The sequence below is a fragment of the Lutjanus erythropterus genome, chromosome 14 (genome assembly GCF_056507025.1).
Source record: "Lutjanus erythropterus isolate fLutEry1 chromosome 14, fLutEry1.hap2, whole genome shotgun sequence".
In the NCBI taxonomy this organism is placed as follows: domain Eukaryota; kingdom Metazoa; phylum Chordata; class Actinopteri; order Lutjaniformes; family Lutjanidae; genus Lutjanus; species Lutjanus erythropterus.
The window spans coordinates 21928923-21942901 of record NC_139330.1 but is presented as its reverse complement, the minus strand read 5'-3'; the positions used below and the strand labels follow the sequence as shown (position 1 = coordinate 21942901).

Sequence of the window (13979 nt, the reverse complement as noted above, 5' to 3'; positions counted from 1 at the left end):
TTATGTTCACGATAGCAGTTCTCTGTTTGGAAGGAGGGTGTTTTTGCTCTAACTGATTTATCTATCTTGTTTACATCATTTTGTTTACACTGAAGTTGGTGTAGCAGGTATTGGTTGTTAGAAGCACCTACAGATTTAGCATTACACTCCTATAACACTGCCTGAATCATGATGGGAAGTTTAAATAAAGCAGAACCAGAGATACTGTCTGTCTGTCTAACAATAGTAATGTTTGTAAATGGCTAATAAATACTACAATAATTGGAAAACATAATTGTCATTTATTTATTTAACAGGGACATAACTATTAACTTATGTTTACTTAACTATCAATTTGCTTTTTTTTTATGATGGTTATTATAAAGAGCTACCCTTATTTCTTGTCAAAACCTTGGACCTCCAATACTTATAATGCAACTCGACCCCTAACAGTTCAGTTGGGGATTCAGATGTGTTATGCTAGTAATGGCTAATGTAGCCTTGAGCCACTAGCCTCAAACACAGATGAGGAGCAGGCTACAGAGATCTGCTATGCTCATGTCTGTCTTCTTTTTTCAAACTTGTAGTCTACAGCCCCAACTGACTCCGACTCAAGTGACATAACTCAGTTTGTCAGACTTTGTGCAGCTCCCTCTGGAGCCACAAAAGACTTTATACCACTTTTTTCACAAATGCAGCCATACTCCACAAGTTTAACAATTAGTCTGTTTATGCAGTTGATCTTACCGCAATGATCACATCGTTCACACATCGATCACATTAAGTAAAACAATGGGCCTCATACAAGAGCCACTTGTACAAATAAATGAATTCTTACGTGGTGTGTACGAGTGATTTAGGAGAACTTGTCACATTCACCAGATTTCTTGCATTTTGAATTTTCTTTCAGATTCCAGCACATTTTGCGAGTGGCCCAGACCCATTGTAGGAGTCATGTGCAGGCTGTCTGCTGTCATCAAAATCAAAGTTTTTCACAAATTACTCAATATTTAGTTTGAAGACATTTTGAGTTCAAAAAATAAATTATACTTCATAATTATGCTGACATCATCCTGTTGGATAGGATTTTGAACGATGTAAATCTGATGGACTTCTTTGATGCCATCTTCATGAATGAACACTTCCTGACATATGGGGCAAGAAGCATAGCCATATGTGGTTTGATTCGGGTGTTATTTATGCTAATTTACAAGTCTCATGTTCATGTACTCAAATACGTACAGGCGGATCATTTACACAGTTATCTTGAGTGTCTGCAAAATCTGCTGTAGCATGTTTGTACAAGCTCTTCATGCAAAAACGGTAACAGAAATTTAAGATAAGAGTATGAAAATGTTCTTGCATGAGGCCCATTGTGTTGCTGCAGTGATCCCATTCATGCTTGTCATCATTTTTCTGGCACTGGCACAAGACGAGACCTCCCCATTCTTAATACTACCTAGAAAGCTCTCACTGGCTCAGTTGTTTTTCCAACAAGGGAGAAGGCCATCAATGAACACAACACTTGACCTCCTATTCAGAGGTCTTGAACCATGCTAGTGCTTAGTGTAATGACACTAAAGACGGTCTCCAGGAAGCTGCAAATGCATCAAATAGCTGTTGCCTAACAGCAAATTGACAGTTCTTTTGTCATTCGTGTTTTTGGAAAGCTGAACCACCACTTCACAACCTATAACACAGTCCAGATTTAGACTAAGTGGCGCGTAGGATGAGACTATCAGCCTCCATATGTCCCAGAGCTCATATGATGCCCTGCCGTACCCCTCCTGTCTCTGCTCTGGGTTCTCCCACGGCCGGTTTACACGGCACACATGGGCCTACAGGATGTTTTGCTCTCAGCACATGGCTCATGTTTTCACTCATGTTTCCATATCGGATTCATTTCAGCTCCTTGGACTCACATGCCAAAAATGCTGTTGCACTGTTTGTGTTTGTTTTTGATTGTTACAAGGTTAAAAAACAAACTTTTCTTAAGTATTTATTTTCAAAACTTGATGTCAGAGTCAAACAGTGAGGTCAAATGAGGCCTTTTGACTTGATTCAGGAGACAAAGTTTTGACTTAAAAGTGAAAATCTAATACTGCTGCACACTTCATTTTAGTTTTGTGCCAGCGCTGCCTAAAGGGCTGTCTGAACCCATTATCCTGGAATAGGGGAAAAAATTGTTATAGAAATTAAAAACACTAATTTGTCTTTGGCAGAGCTGAGCCTAGAATGCAACAACACGGCCCTTGCAAAATAGTATTGGAGGGGGTAACTTGTTTAGGTGGAAAATATACATCTTCATTCATTCCTTCATTCATTTATTGTCTGCAACCACTTATCCTTGAAGGGTCACTGGGTGGCTGGAGCCTCCCAGCTGACATTTGATGAGAATAATACATAATATAGACGTGTAAAAAGAAAAAATAACAACTGCTAGCTTGTGTACATTTGCATCATTGTGCTGCATTTCCACTGCACGGTACAGCTCAATCCAACTAGACTTAAACAGACAAAAGTACCAGGTATCACAGTACTGTCCCTAATGAAAAATATTTTGTGTCACCTCCATTGAGGTTTCAAGCGAGCTGAGCCGATGCTAAATGGTGACGTGGAAACACTGCAGACCACTGACACATATGCGTGTGTATGAGTCTCTCTTGCAAATTTCCACTTTATTAGACGCTGATATTAAAATCTTAAAGGAAATGTGCAAAAACCATCCTGCAATGCATCTCTGTATGTGCATGGAAGAGAAGAGGAGATTGCTTCTATTTCTTTGCAATTTAGTGTTTATGTGGATAATGTCATTTTCATGGGCAGATGCTGTCAAATTTCGAGCCAAATACCATTACGAGTTTGAATTCAGTAGTATTAAAATGTAGTTATCATGCTGATGCTACCTGCATATGCCGGCCCAGTTGGTGGTGTTTGTTGTAGGATTACTAGGCCTCATCATCATGCTGTCTCACTGAGCGTCACAGATGCAGTAGGTACACAGTCAGATCTGTCACTTTGCCTGACAGCATCCCCATATATCAGGCAGACCGTATGACAGAGTGTTTTTTCTTCCTTTTCAACTAATGTTTTCTCTGAATAATTATAGACCTCGGTTACACATCCAGTTAGTTTACAAATCAATGATTGTTCAAGTGAAACATATAAGATCAAAAGAATTCAGTTCAGTTTTATTACTGGGGACAGTATTATTGTCCTCATGTAAATGACATGTTTGTAAGTGGCATTTTAATTGGGTTACCATGAACCCTGTTTTATATCGGTCTCATTAATTTACCACAGACAGAGACTTGTTTAGACGAGAAAAGAATAGACACCACAGGAGAATAAGAGCGTCTGGCCTGCTCTACTGCACATATTTCAGTAGACAAGTGGGAAAAAATAGTCTGTTGCTCCACTCCTTTTATGTTTGTCTTAGTTCTTACAGGAAACGCTTGCAGTAACCAGTAACAGTCTTTCATAATCTTGGATAACTTCAGGCCACCTAAGAACTGAGCACTTCAGTCAGAGCTGTTTCCCATCATTCTACTTAAAATCTGAATGCTGTCAATGAACTAAATATTGGATGTTAACACTTCTAACATCAAGATGAACCAAATGTATTTGCTTTTGTGTGAATGCAGCACATATTGTATTGTTTTATCATAAGCTAGATACATGGTTAGGAATGACACTAAGAATAATTTTCAATGTCAGTTAATGTATTGTTCATTTTTTCATTATTTATCTTATGCACTTCACAGATACTGACAAAGGATCGGCTAGCTGCATGCCATTTGCATTGTCCTCACTATTTACGCACGGCGTCTGGCTGTAGACCAAATGCATCACTGTGAGAATCAGCCACTCATTAAATTACTGTAACTTCAAACAAAAATCTGAGGCTCTTGTAGCAGCTAAAGTGGTGTCCAACATTGATTTGGCAACTTTGTTATTTCCCCATCTGTGGCATTTTCCATCTGTGTGTTACTCTTCCGTTAGAGTCACAACAGTTGGACTTTTCACGACTGTGTTTCCAAAGCAGGTCACGTGATTAAAATGCTGGCATAATTGGATGTTTCGTAGCTCAATGGATTGGCAGACTGTTTCATGGGTGAAGTATTGACTTGGACATTGTCTTGTTTACTTTGAGGATATGTGGTAGATTATGGAGGATAAGAGTGATGAAATGGCTATAGTTTGTTATTAGAATATTTCTTTCATTTCTGTAATCGCTTTTGAAAACGGACTCTGAAATGCTGTTAAACTTTTGTTACCCCAAATTGTTAAGCTATGAATGTAGACTAATCTACGTCCTTCTCAGATTCCTTTTTTAATATTCTTCTGTTTTGAATGATAAGCCAACAAGTAGCCAGAATTCATCGGTTCAATCAGTGTAATGAGGTGGTGAGTGCTTGATTTACACAAATTTCATATGACATTGACCCGCTGAGCCAAGACAGACCAGACTCTCTGTCTTTATAAACTGTGGCCTGCACTTGTTTACAGGGCAGGCTGCACAAGTACAAACACTTGTTAAATGCTCATGATGTAGGCATTATTGCATTGCCAAAGGCCATTATGTTGTTTCTAGTTGAAAATGAAACTGTTTTGTGTTTTCATTCACTGTGTTTGTGCCTTTTAAATGTGGTGTTGACGGGGGAAGTCATAACTGCCTTTCACACCCAGCTTTCATATGGTGATCATAATATAAGACTGTGTGCACTGACGGCCTATTTTTAGGGGGAACAGATTTTATATGATTTAAGATGTTCTTCACAAAGCTATGTTAGCTAGCTGTGATGAAGGTTTTCCCATTGTGTTCTCAACAATTTCATTGTAGCTGTAATGTATAACCCCAGTATGTGTTACAGTTAAAGCCAGTGTTGTGCAAGTTCACACTTCACAAGAGCTAACTCAAAGTTTAGTTCACAGAGATTAAAATAAACTAGTTCACATACGTAATTAAGGGAAACTGTAGTCTATATAATGACATCATATGAAGTGGTGCAGGATATTGACATATTTACTAGTAATTTGAATGGCCACTATAACTTATATCTATAGTTATTTACAACAATTTGAGAATGTTTTGCACTACAGCAGAAAACAAACTGATGGAATTTTCAAGTGGGAACTCAGAAATTCTGATTTCCAAATGGAACAGACTGCTGTGCATGAGAACTGCAAGGAGGTGAAGAGGGAAACAAGATAAAGGTGAAGAGCAGATCTGTCCATTTCTTACTGTAACAGAGACTCCAGTCTGCAGTGTAGCCTAAAATCTGCATGATGAGAAGTTTTTACATCAGTTAAAGATGTGAGAGGGATAACAACGCTCACGTTCATTTATTGCGGGGTTCCCTGCTCACCAAAAACATGAGCATGTTCAATGAACTCGCTGTTTAAGCATATTCATGTGCAGCACTGCTAACAGAGTGAAATATTTTCAGTCTGGATGACAAAACATTAACATTTAGTAAAACAAGTACTGATGAGGAGATTTGTGTCTCTCTCTTCTTCACCCTTTTCCCATAAACTGCTACTGTCTGATATGTTCACAATTCATATAAAAAACTGTAATTGTAACAACTGCTATTTTGCTAAATTCAAAAAAATATTCCTTTTAACCACATGTTGATGCACACATGAACTAATGACTGTTGTTATTGATTAATCTGCTAATTATGTTCTTGATTAATCTTTGTGATTTTCCATACATTCTGATATTTCATTGATCTGAAACTCAAAGTGACGTCTTCAAATTGCTTGTTTTGCTCTACTCACAGTTCAAAACATACAATTTGAATTTACTGTCATCCACAACAAAGACAAAAGCAGTCTTATAACTGTGAAGCTGGAACTTAAGATTTTTTAGCATTTTTGCTTCAGAAACAGATCAGTCAGTGAATTACCAAAAAAAAGTTGCTGATTCGTTTCCTGTCATTCAACTGATGGATTAGTCAGCTAGGCCTAATCGTTTCAGCATTGACTAAACAAGATCAACCAGCACTAATGCACTCAATCCGGAAATTTAAACTCCATAATCACTTTTAAATTTGATATAATTCAACCATTCTGAAATAAAAGCTTTGTCATTAAACACAGCAGGACTTTGGTTTTCTTTTAATCATAACATAGTTCTTGTCAGTTCACCGAGGCCAGTATTTATGACTGAACTGTATAACCCACATCGACTGTGCTGCTATTCCTGACCCAGATTTACACAGACAGCAACAGATCCATCTCAAGAACGCTGGCTGAAATGCATCATTAAACCTTCCCGGTATTCCCAAATGACAGAGGAACATGAGAATTCTCCTTGGAGAGCAGATATGTATTTTGCATCAACAGAGCTGCCACAGTTTGAAGGACTTGCAGATGTGTTGGAGCGACTACAGGCTTGACTTACTTTGGTGGTTGGCCTCTTTCTATCCAGCTTTACTGTATCAGCTGGGGGAGTTTCTTGGCATTTTCACCTGCCTGGAAAATCTCTTAAAAACTCCAGGGCTTTCCTAAGTGCTTATTTTGTTTACAGGTGATTTTGGGCTGTTCATTTTGGAGCTCTTTAATATACTTTAATATACTCCTCCAGAACGGAGGTCTGTAGCAGAGGTTCTCAATTTTTTTCTCAGCCAGGAACTTCTTACAAGATGTCATGTTTGTCCCTTGGAATAATTTGACATAGTCTGTTTTTTTTATATATACTGACATGCATCAAACTATTTGCACCATGTCAACACAGAATACCCATAATACACCCAGCAAATGCATATCAAGTGAGTGTGCTTCACAGTTAATGCATACATAAAGTAATGATTCTGCTTATTTTAAATGCACAATAAAAATATGATAATAATAGGCCTAATAAAAAACATACAAAGAACAATAATAGCCTATGTCAGGGACCAGGGACTTGAATATAATGGAGACAGCTAATTTCCATCCTTAATGGAGCAAAAATTTTATACAGTAATTGTGAGCTACATATTGCGAGTATGGCTGCACCTAATGATTATTTTATTTTAATGACTAAACTATGGATTAATTTATTGACTTATCTATTATTTTTTATCATTCAATTATAAAAAAAAATAATTTACCCTGAATACATATCAAAAGGATCTCATTAATATTTCAATATGTTATTCAATCGTCATCCTGAAAAATAGACACATAAAACACATTAGAATAATAATAATAGTGGTATATTTTAAAGTTAGTTTAATTTCCACCTTATTTAATAGACTTTATGTCAGATGTCTGATCAGAAAAAGCCTGGAGGAGTTATGACGCATTTTATAACTAATCCCTGTAAACCCTTTACTGAACTGAGTCAGTCTTTTGTTGTAAAACTTAGACTGATTATGATGTTATTTCATCTCTGGCCCAAACTGATGAAAAAATACGCTGCCATTGATCATTTTACCTGCATGTGACTCCAAAGGAAATACTTTGTAATTGATTTCAGGTGGCAGAAAAATCACCTGTAACCTGTAATGTCATTTAAAGCCATTTCTCACTCATACGTGGCTGATAAAGTGAACAGAAAGTACAAAATGGCCAAATAAAACAGTTAGATGACGCATGGTGTAAAGTTAACAGCAGCGGTGCAGACACCACTTTTGAAGAGACTGAGGGTGATGAAGAAACTTCTAGAAAATCTATCGTAAGTGCCTTCTTCTAACAGAAACATGATCCATGTGTTGATAACCCTCATATATCGTGCTTGGGTGCTGACAGAAAGTAAACAAGATGATGATGCTGCTGCTTCTGCTGCTGCAGGAAGGACGGGTCACTCGGTGCTTCAGGTCCAGCTCTTGTGTGGAGCAGCTGTCCTGTGGTAATAAGTCATATCCCGTTTGTGGAGTTAAAGAGAGCCAAACTGTTGCATCTCTGTCTAAAATATGACCACACTTTAGTTATCACAGTGAGTCTTTGCAGCTTTGCCATGACCGGGCACAGCAGTTCACAGTGACACGTTGACGCACGATATGCAAATTGACGTATTTTCGTAAACGATTACGTCAACGAATCGGCCAAACCCTAATTGTTAGGGTTAGAATATAAACAATTAACTATAAACCCTATCCAGGATCTGTGTTGTCATATTTCGCACTTCATAATGCACAATACTTTTTTAATGGGAGACAAGTCTGGACTGCAGGCAGGCCACTCTAGGACGCAAACTCTTTTACTGCAAAGCCATGCCGTTGTAACACATGCAGAATGTGTCTTGGTGTTGTCTTGCTGAAATGAGCCGTCTCTAAAAAAAAAAAGACATTGTCTGGATGGCAGCATATGTTGCTCCAAAAACCCAAATTTGCCTTTCAGCATAGTTCTTAAACTGTTGGACTATATTCCCATGCAAGTTTTCACAAAGTGGAGAACCTCACCCCCCCCCATGATTGTGAACCACTGAGCCTTTCCAGGATGCACCTTTAATACCCACAGCATGAAAACTGTCACCTGTGATCAGTTCACCTTTTTACCTATGGAGTGTTTTAATCAGGTGTGGGGTTTTTTTTTTTGTCCATTCCAAAATTGTCCCAGTAATTTGTTGCCCCTGTCCCAACTTTTTTTTTGAAAAGTGTTGCATGCATCAAATGCAGAATGAGTGTATATTTACAAAAAAAAAAAAAAAACTATAAAGGTATTCAATTTGAACACGGACCCCAGGAGGTCCCCAAACCCCTATTTGAGAATCTCTGGTCTACAGTATGCTGACAGAGGAATTTGAAAATTGTGAAAGGCTTTTTTCAAAAGTGTGAAAGTGGACACCAGTTGACCTAAGTGTGGTATGAAATATTCCATTAACGGCTACTGTAAAATGCCCAAATATTTTCACTGTATCCATCAATTTGTTACACGGAAGCTGTGTCCAATCTCCAGGATTATAGAAAATGACTTGGAACATTTTATTCCATTCCTGCAAATGAGCAGTATCAGTAGCCATGCCAAACACAATATCCAAAGAAATGGAGATCCACCATAAACACTGCCCTGAGTGAAGATACCGTAACATTTGGAGGAGACTGGGTAATCTGTGTGTGATTTGGCTGTGTTAAGGTTACATTGTGTATATAAAACTGAGTGGCACTGTGTGGTTTTATGAATTTATTTTTCTCTGTCTCACTCTAGCTGCCTCTGAGGGGAGAGTCAACGGCGGGGAGGATTTCTTTCAGAAGGTGAGTGTGTGTGTGTGTGTGTTGTCTGCACTTGGATTGTGTTTGCTTTGTCTTTGGGTTGTGTTCAAGCCCAGTGAGTCGGCGCTCCTCTCTTGGTAAGGGAGCAGATGTCAGGTGCTCCTCCAGTCGCTCGTAATTACGAATCCAAACAAACAAAAACAAGGGAACAACACTGACGTTGAGTCACTCCAGGGCTCTGATCCTGTAACACAGCTGACACAACACTGGGCCTTTCTCACTTACATAATATACCATAATACACCAGATCATCTCTCTGGTTCAACGTGAGAGGGAGGTTGAACGCAGGCCTGCTCCGGCCAACTCTGCCTCATTGATTTTTCTTTGTCACTGATTTAATTACTTAATGTGCTGAAGCTTCATTAAGTGCAATAAAACAAGGATTCGCATCAGTGATCTTAAACAGTCTTGAATGTGTTTTTTTTTGTTTTTTTTTTCATCACAACTTGCTCACTGGTGGCTGTTGATCAGTCAAGTGTGTGACCCTGTCTGGTTTTACTGTAGAGTTTAAGTAGTTCTTTCTATTAATTAATCATCTTTCGCACAAGTTTTAATGACAAAGATTAGTTTTTGTTCTATTAAAGCCTCCATGTCTCTAACAGTGAAATAATTTGTGAACATTCATTAGTGATGCCGCTGTGACTTTCCTTTTATTTCTACAGCTAATCCTGACCAGGGCTGAGCAATGAGAACAATATAAAATACTTAAACCACATAATAGAAATGTCCCTCATTAAAACAAATTATAAAGACTGTCGAGCAATGTAACTAACTATATATCAGTGTACCAAGAACAACTAATCACCTTAGAGAAACAAAACTATTTCTAGTGTTATGTTTTTGTAAAAATGTGTAAACTTTCATGCCACAAGGATTTATACAAACAAGATTGAATTTTTTGTTTATTTTTGTGTATTTTTTAAAAAGTTTCATTAACAATTATTGATGGGTTTTCAAATTCTTTATCTATGGATGAGGGCTGCAACAAACAATTATTATATTTGATATTCTATTATTCTGCTGAATGTTTTCACAATTAAACGTTTAGTCTACAAAATGTCAAACTTCCCAGAGCCCAAAATGGCGTCTTTAAATTGCTTCTTTTGTCCAACCAACAGTCCAAAACCCAAAGACGTTTATTATGATGAATGACAAAGAAACCAGCAAATCCTCACCTTTAAGAAACTGGAACTTAACTTTACAGAAAAGGTGAAAAAAATTTGGTGATAAAGTTTTGCTGTATTGTTCAACCCTAATTCTGACAGTTAATTTCGCTGCTTTTTACCTTATATTCCTGAATAATTTTCACATTATAAGGACAGCAAGCAAAAAGTAAATAAGAAACAAAAAAACAAACAAATATGAGGTCATGGATGAGCAGTAAATCAAATAAAAATGACCAAATGTATTGTAATGCTCTTGCTCAGCACCACAGTTTATTTATGTTATAATGTTTTGGATCCATCTCAAGAGTAGTTTTCAAAGGTCCAGAGTGACAAAATGTTGGTGTGATCTTGTCCTAAGACTGAAGTGACATTTCTCTACACATCTGAGATAGTTGGATGTGAAAATATCTCCTTTGAACATACAGCAGTTGTGAAACATCTGTCTCATTGGCTAAATGAACATACCATTGATCCCACTGTTTTCTCCCTCTCGTTCCTTTTGGAGTCATGTGGAGTAGGTCATCTGTTCTTTAAAGTGTAAATGTTTAACGATATTGATAAAGAGTCAGAGGCAGCTGGACAATTTTTCTGAAGCCAGCGTTTTGTAAAAGCCTTTCTACTTGCTGCCAACAAGATTTTTAGGAGGTAGGTATTGTTGTGTTTTTGAGATGATTGTTGCTAACTCCTTCCAGAAAGTCTGAATAGAGAAAACATGATTTCTCCTCATTCCCTCCAGCACTGTAGTTGAGTGCCAGTTTGACACAGTTCATTTCTGTTGGTGAAGCATCGTTATGAGGGAAAGCAGCCATAATCATTAGTTGAGACAGTGAGTGTGATCCTGAACTGGCAAACAGATTACCTTGATCTGCTCTGTTTGTTTAGTTTGAAACCCAAGAAGGAGTCAAACAGACACTGATCACATGGTACTGAAAATGAAAACAATCGCATTTTCAAGACAAAGTAAACCGTTAACACTAATTGAATTCTAACAGCAGTTATTATGAAGGTATCTCGTTAATTATGTGGTTCTGTCTAAGCATCTCGAGTGGACTCATTCTTGTTTAAAATCCAGTTTCCTGAATATGTTAAACTCCCTCTATAGTATGTTAATGGGATGTAATGAAATAAATGATGGACAGCGGTTTGTTTTAGCATTCCTCTTTTTGTCTGTTTTCCATATTTGGTTTTGGAGGTTAGGAAGCTGAGTTAAATGTCAAAGAAAGAGGCAATTTGACTGTCCCTGAAGCAGTTTTTCAAAAACCAAGTAATGCAAACCAGGCGCCTTAAGATTCGCCTCTTGGAATTTTAACAAGGACTCAAGATACACTGTAGTCCTGTCTCCACCTCCTCTGGTTTGGATATAAGTCTAATGTTTAGGATATCCAGTGTAGGTGTCTACTCGCTCCGCAAAGCCATTCTGACAAAGTATGGCTGTTGGTGTATTGACTTTGCCAGTCATGGTGTTTAAAGTCTCTGGATTGAATATTGTCGCAGCTTGTTCAAAGAGTCGGTGGTTACCAGAGGTTAAATTGTCGATTAGAAATTAGTGTGCAGCTGTTTTGGTTGGCAGGCTGGTGAAGAGCAGTAAAGTAGGAGTGCGAGAGTCGTGTTTTTATTGTAGACGTTCCATTTGGATAACTCTGTACAGTTTCCCTCTGATAGCGTGATCACTGTACATGCCCAATTAAAGTCAGGAAAATAAACACTGAGTGCGACTGTGGAACGGTATTGTTGAAAGAAAATGGATGAGGTGTGTGAAATACCTTGAAGTTGATGAAAATGGAAACTCTTAGTTGGACTGCTTCCTGCCCGTCCAACACACCCATCTACCACACACACATACGCACACTCACTAAGAGAGACTAATAAAGTACGTGCATAACAGCTCTCTCCCTCGCGTAAGGCAGCATATGGTCATTTTCGACACACACACTTTTACTTAGAAGGCTTTGGGAATGAGATGTCGTAGTTGCCTCGGCAGTGAGACTCAGTCGTTGACGAGAGCAACACAAAGCGGCCCGCCCCCGCATTTTCTCCCCGGGCTCGGTTGCTGTGGTTGATCAAACCCTCTTACTCACTGTCTGCTGGACTTCCTTTGAGTCCAGAGCGAGATCTCGTAACGGAGAGCAAACAGAAACAGTCCACCCTCTTCGCGTAGTCAATGAAAAGTAAAAGGAGGATGGCAGACCACAGGAGGGTGCCACAGCTGGGAAATTATCTGTGTGCGAGTCCCCGCTGCTCACATGTGGGAATCCCGCCAGCTACATGTCCCTCTTTCATTTCTGTCTTTTGTTTTGGTCTGTGCCCTGCGTTTTCCCTCCTGCTCGTCCCTCGTTTTTCCTCTTCCCTTCTCCTGTTGTTTTAACGACATCTTTGCACTTTCAGAAAGGAGAAATATGTCATATTTGTACTGTACTAAATCATAAAATTATTATATTATGCTATTAAAGATTAAGAAAACACGCTAAGTTAAAATTCTTGAGAATTCTGCAGAACATCTGTTTTTGTTTGCATCTTTCCCGCTTATTAAAACTAAAATTAATGCCAAATGTTTGACAGATGAGTTAGTGTCTGTTTATGAGTTGTAAGAAATCATCAATAATCTTTTAAATGGAGTAAATGTTTATAACAGTTAAATTGAGCCATACGTTAATGCCGTTTAGCAGGCAATCACTGAGCTCCAAAACAGTGTGTATTTTCAGAGCAGCAGGGTTTTTTTGGGGGGGGGGTAACAGGTTTAGTTTTAGATTGACAGACAACTGACAGTTATAAACAGCTGAACAGCTTATAATATCTTGCTCTCATGTAGGTTAATTGTCCCTGAAACCTGCAGGCAACCTGTTTGAGCTTAGTGTTATGGCTCCAAATTGCCATTTTGACTGCCATACTCATTTTTGAATGCTCTGGACTTGCATGATGCTCCTTTAAACCAACAGTGTGTGATTGTAATCAGTCAAGTATAATGAGGGATTTTTTCTGCAAATGAGGTGCTTGATTGTTTAACAAAAATGTGTATCAGTGAACAGTTCAGCAAGCTCTTGTGCAGTGGAAGTTTTGGACTGTAAACTGTTGGAGTGTCAAATCATTGGCACAGAGCACAAAGCTGTTTGGAGAGCTGTGCAGAAGTTGAGCAGTGGGAGAAAGCAGAAAGCCGAGAAGCTCTGCTGGTTGAGCCGATAACTGTGTTTGTACCACAGAAGAGCTTGGAGTGGATTCGGGCTGAGAGATGCCTTTGAACCTCTGGCGAGTTCATCTGTGATCCCCCTTCCATCTCTCCATCCTTGGAGTTGTGGCTCTGTAAATAATGCCAGGCGTGATATATAAGTGCCAGTGCACTCAGATCTCCAGCCAGGCAAAATTCATTTTATTTGGTTCATAGCACTGAACATCTTGTGTTTCGCTGCGCTGACACTGGGCAAATAGGAAAAACTGAAGGCTGTCAGGATGAAATATTTGGTTGGCAAGAAAATTGTGAAATGTTGAAATAACCGGGTCAGTATGAGTGCCATAAAAACAAATGTTTGTGTTTGTCAAACAGCTTAAATTAGTTTATAATGATGCATAGTCTTGAGAGCTGCTCTCAAGTTTCCTCGTCGACAGGTTGTCATTAGTACAAGCCATCAGTTGACTA

The 13979-nt window shown here is 38.5% G+C and overlaps 1 protein-coding gene across 1 annotated transcript in view; it reads left to right on the top strand.

Moving 5' to 3' along the window:
- Nucleotides 1–13979, top strand: part of bicc1a (BicC family RNA binding protein 1a) — an 83550-nt gene that overhangs the window by 18806 nt on the left and 50765 nt on the right. Inside the window, exon 2 of the mRNA XM_084735956.1 lies at nucleotides 9118–9164. Coding sequence (XP_084592082.1) covers nucleotides 9118–9164 — 47 coding nt within the window. The remainder of the gene's footprint in view (nucleotides 1–9117; nucleotides 9165–13979) is intronic.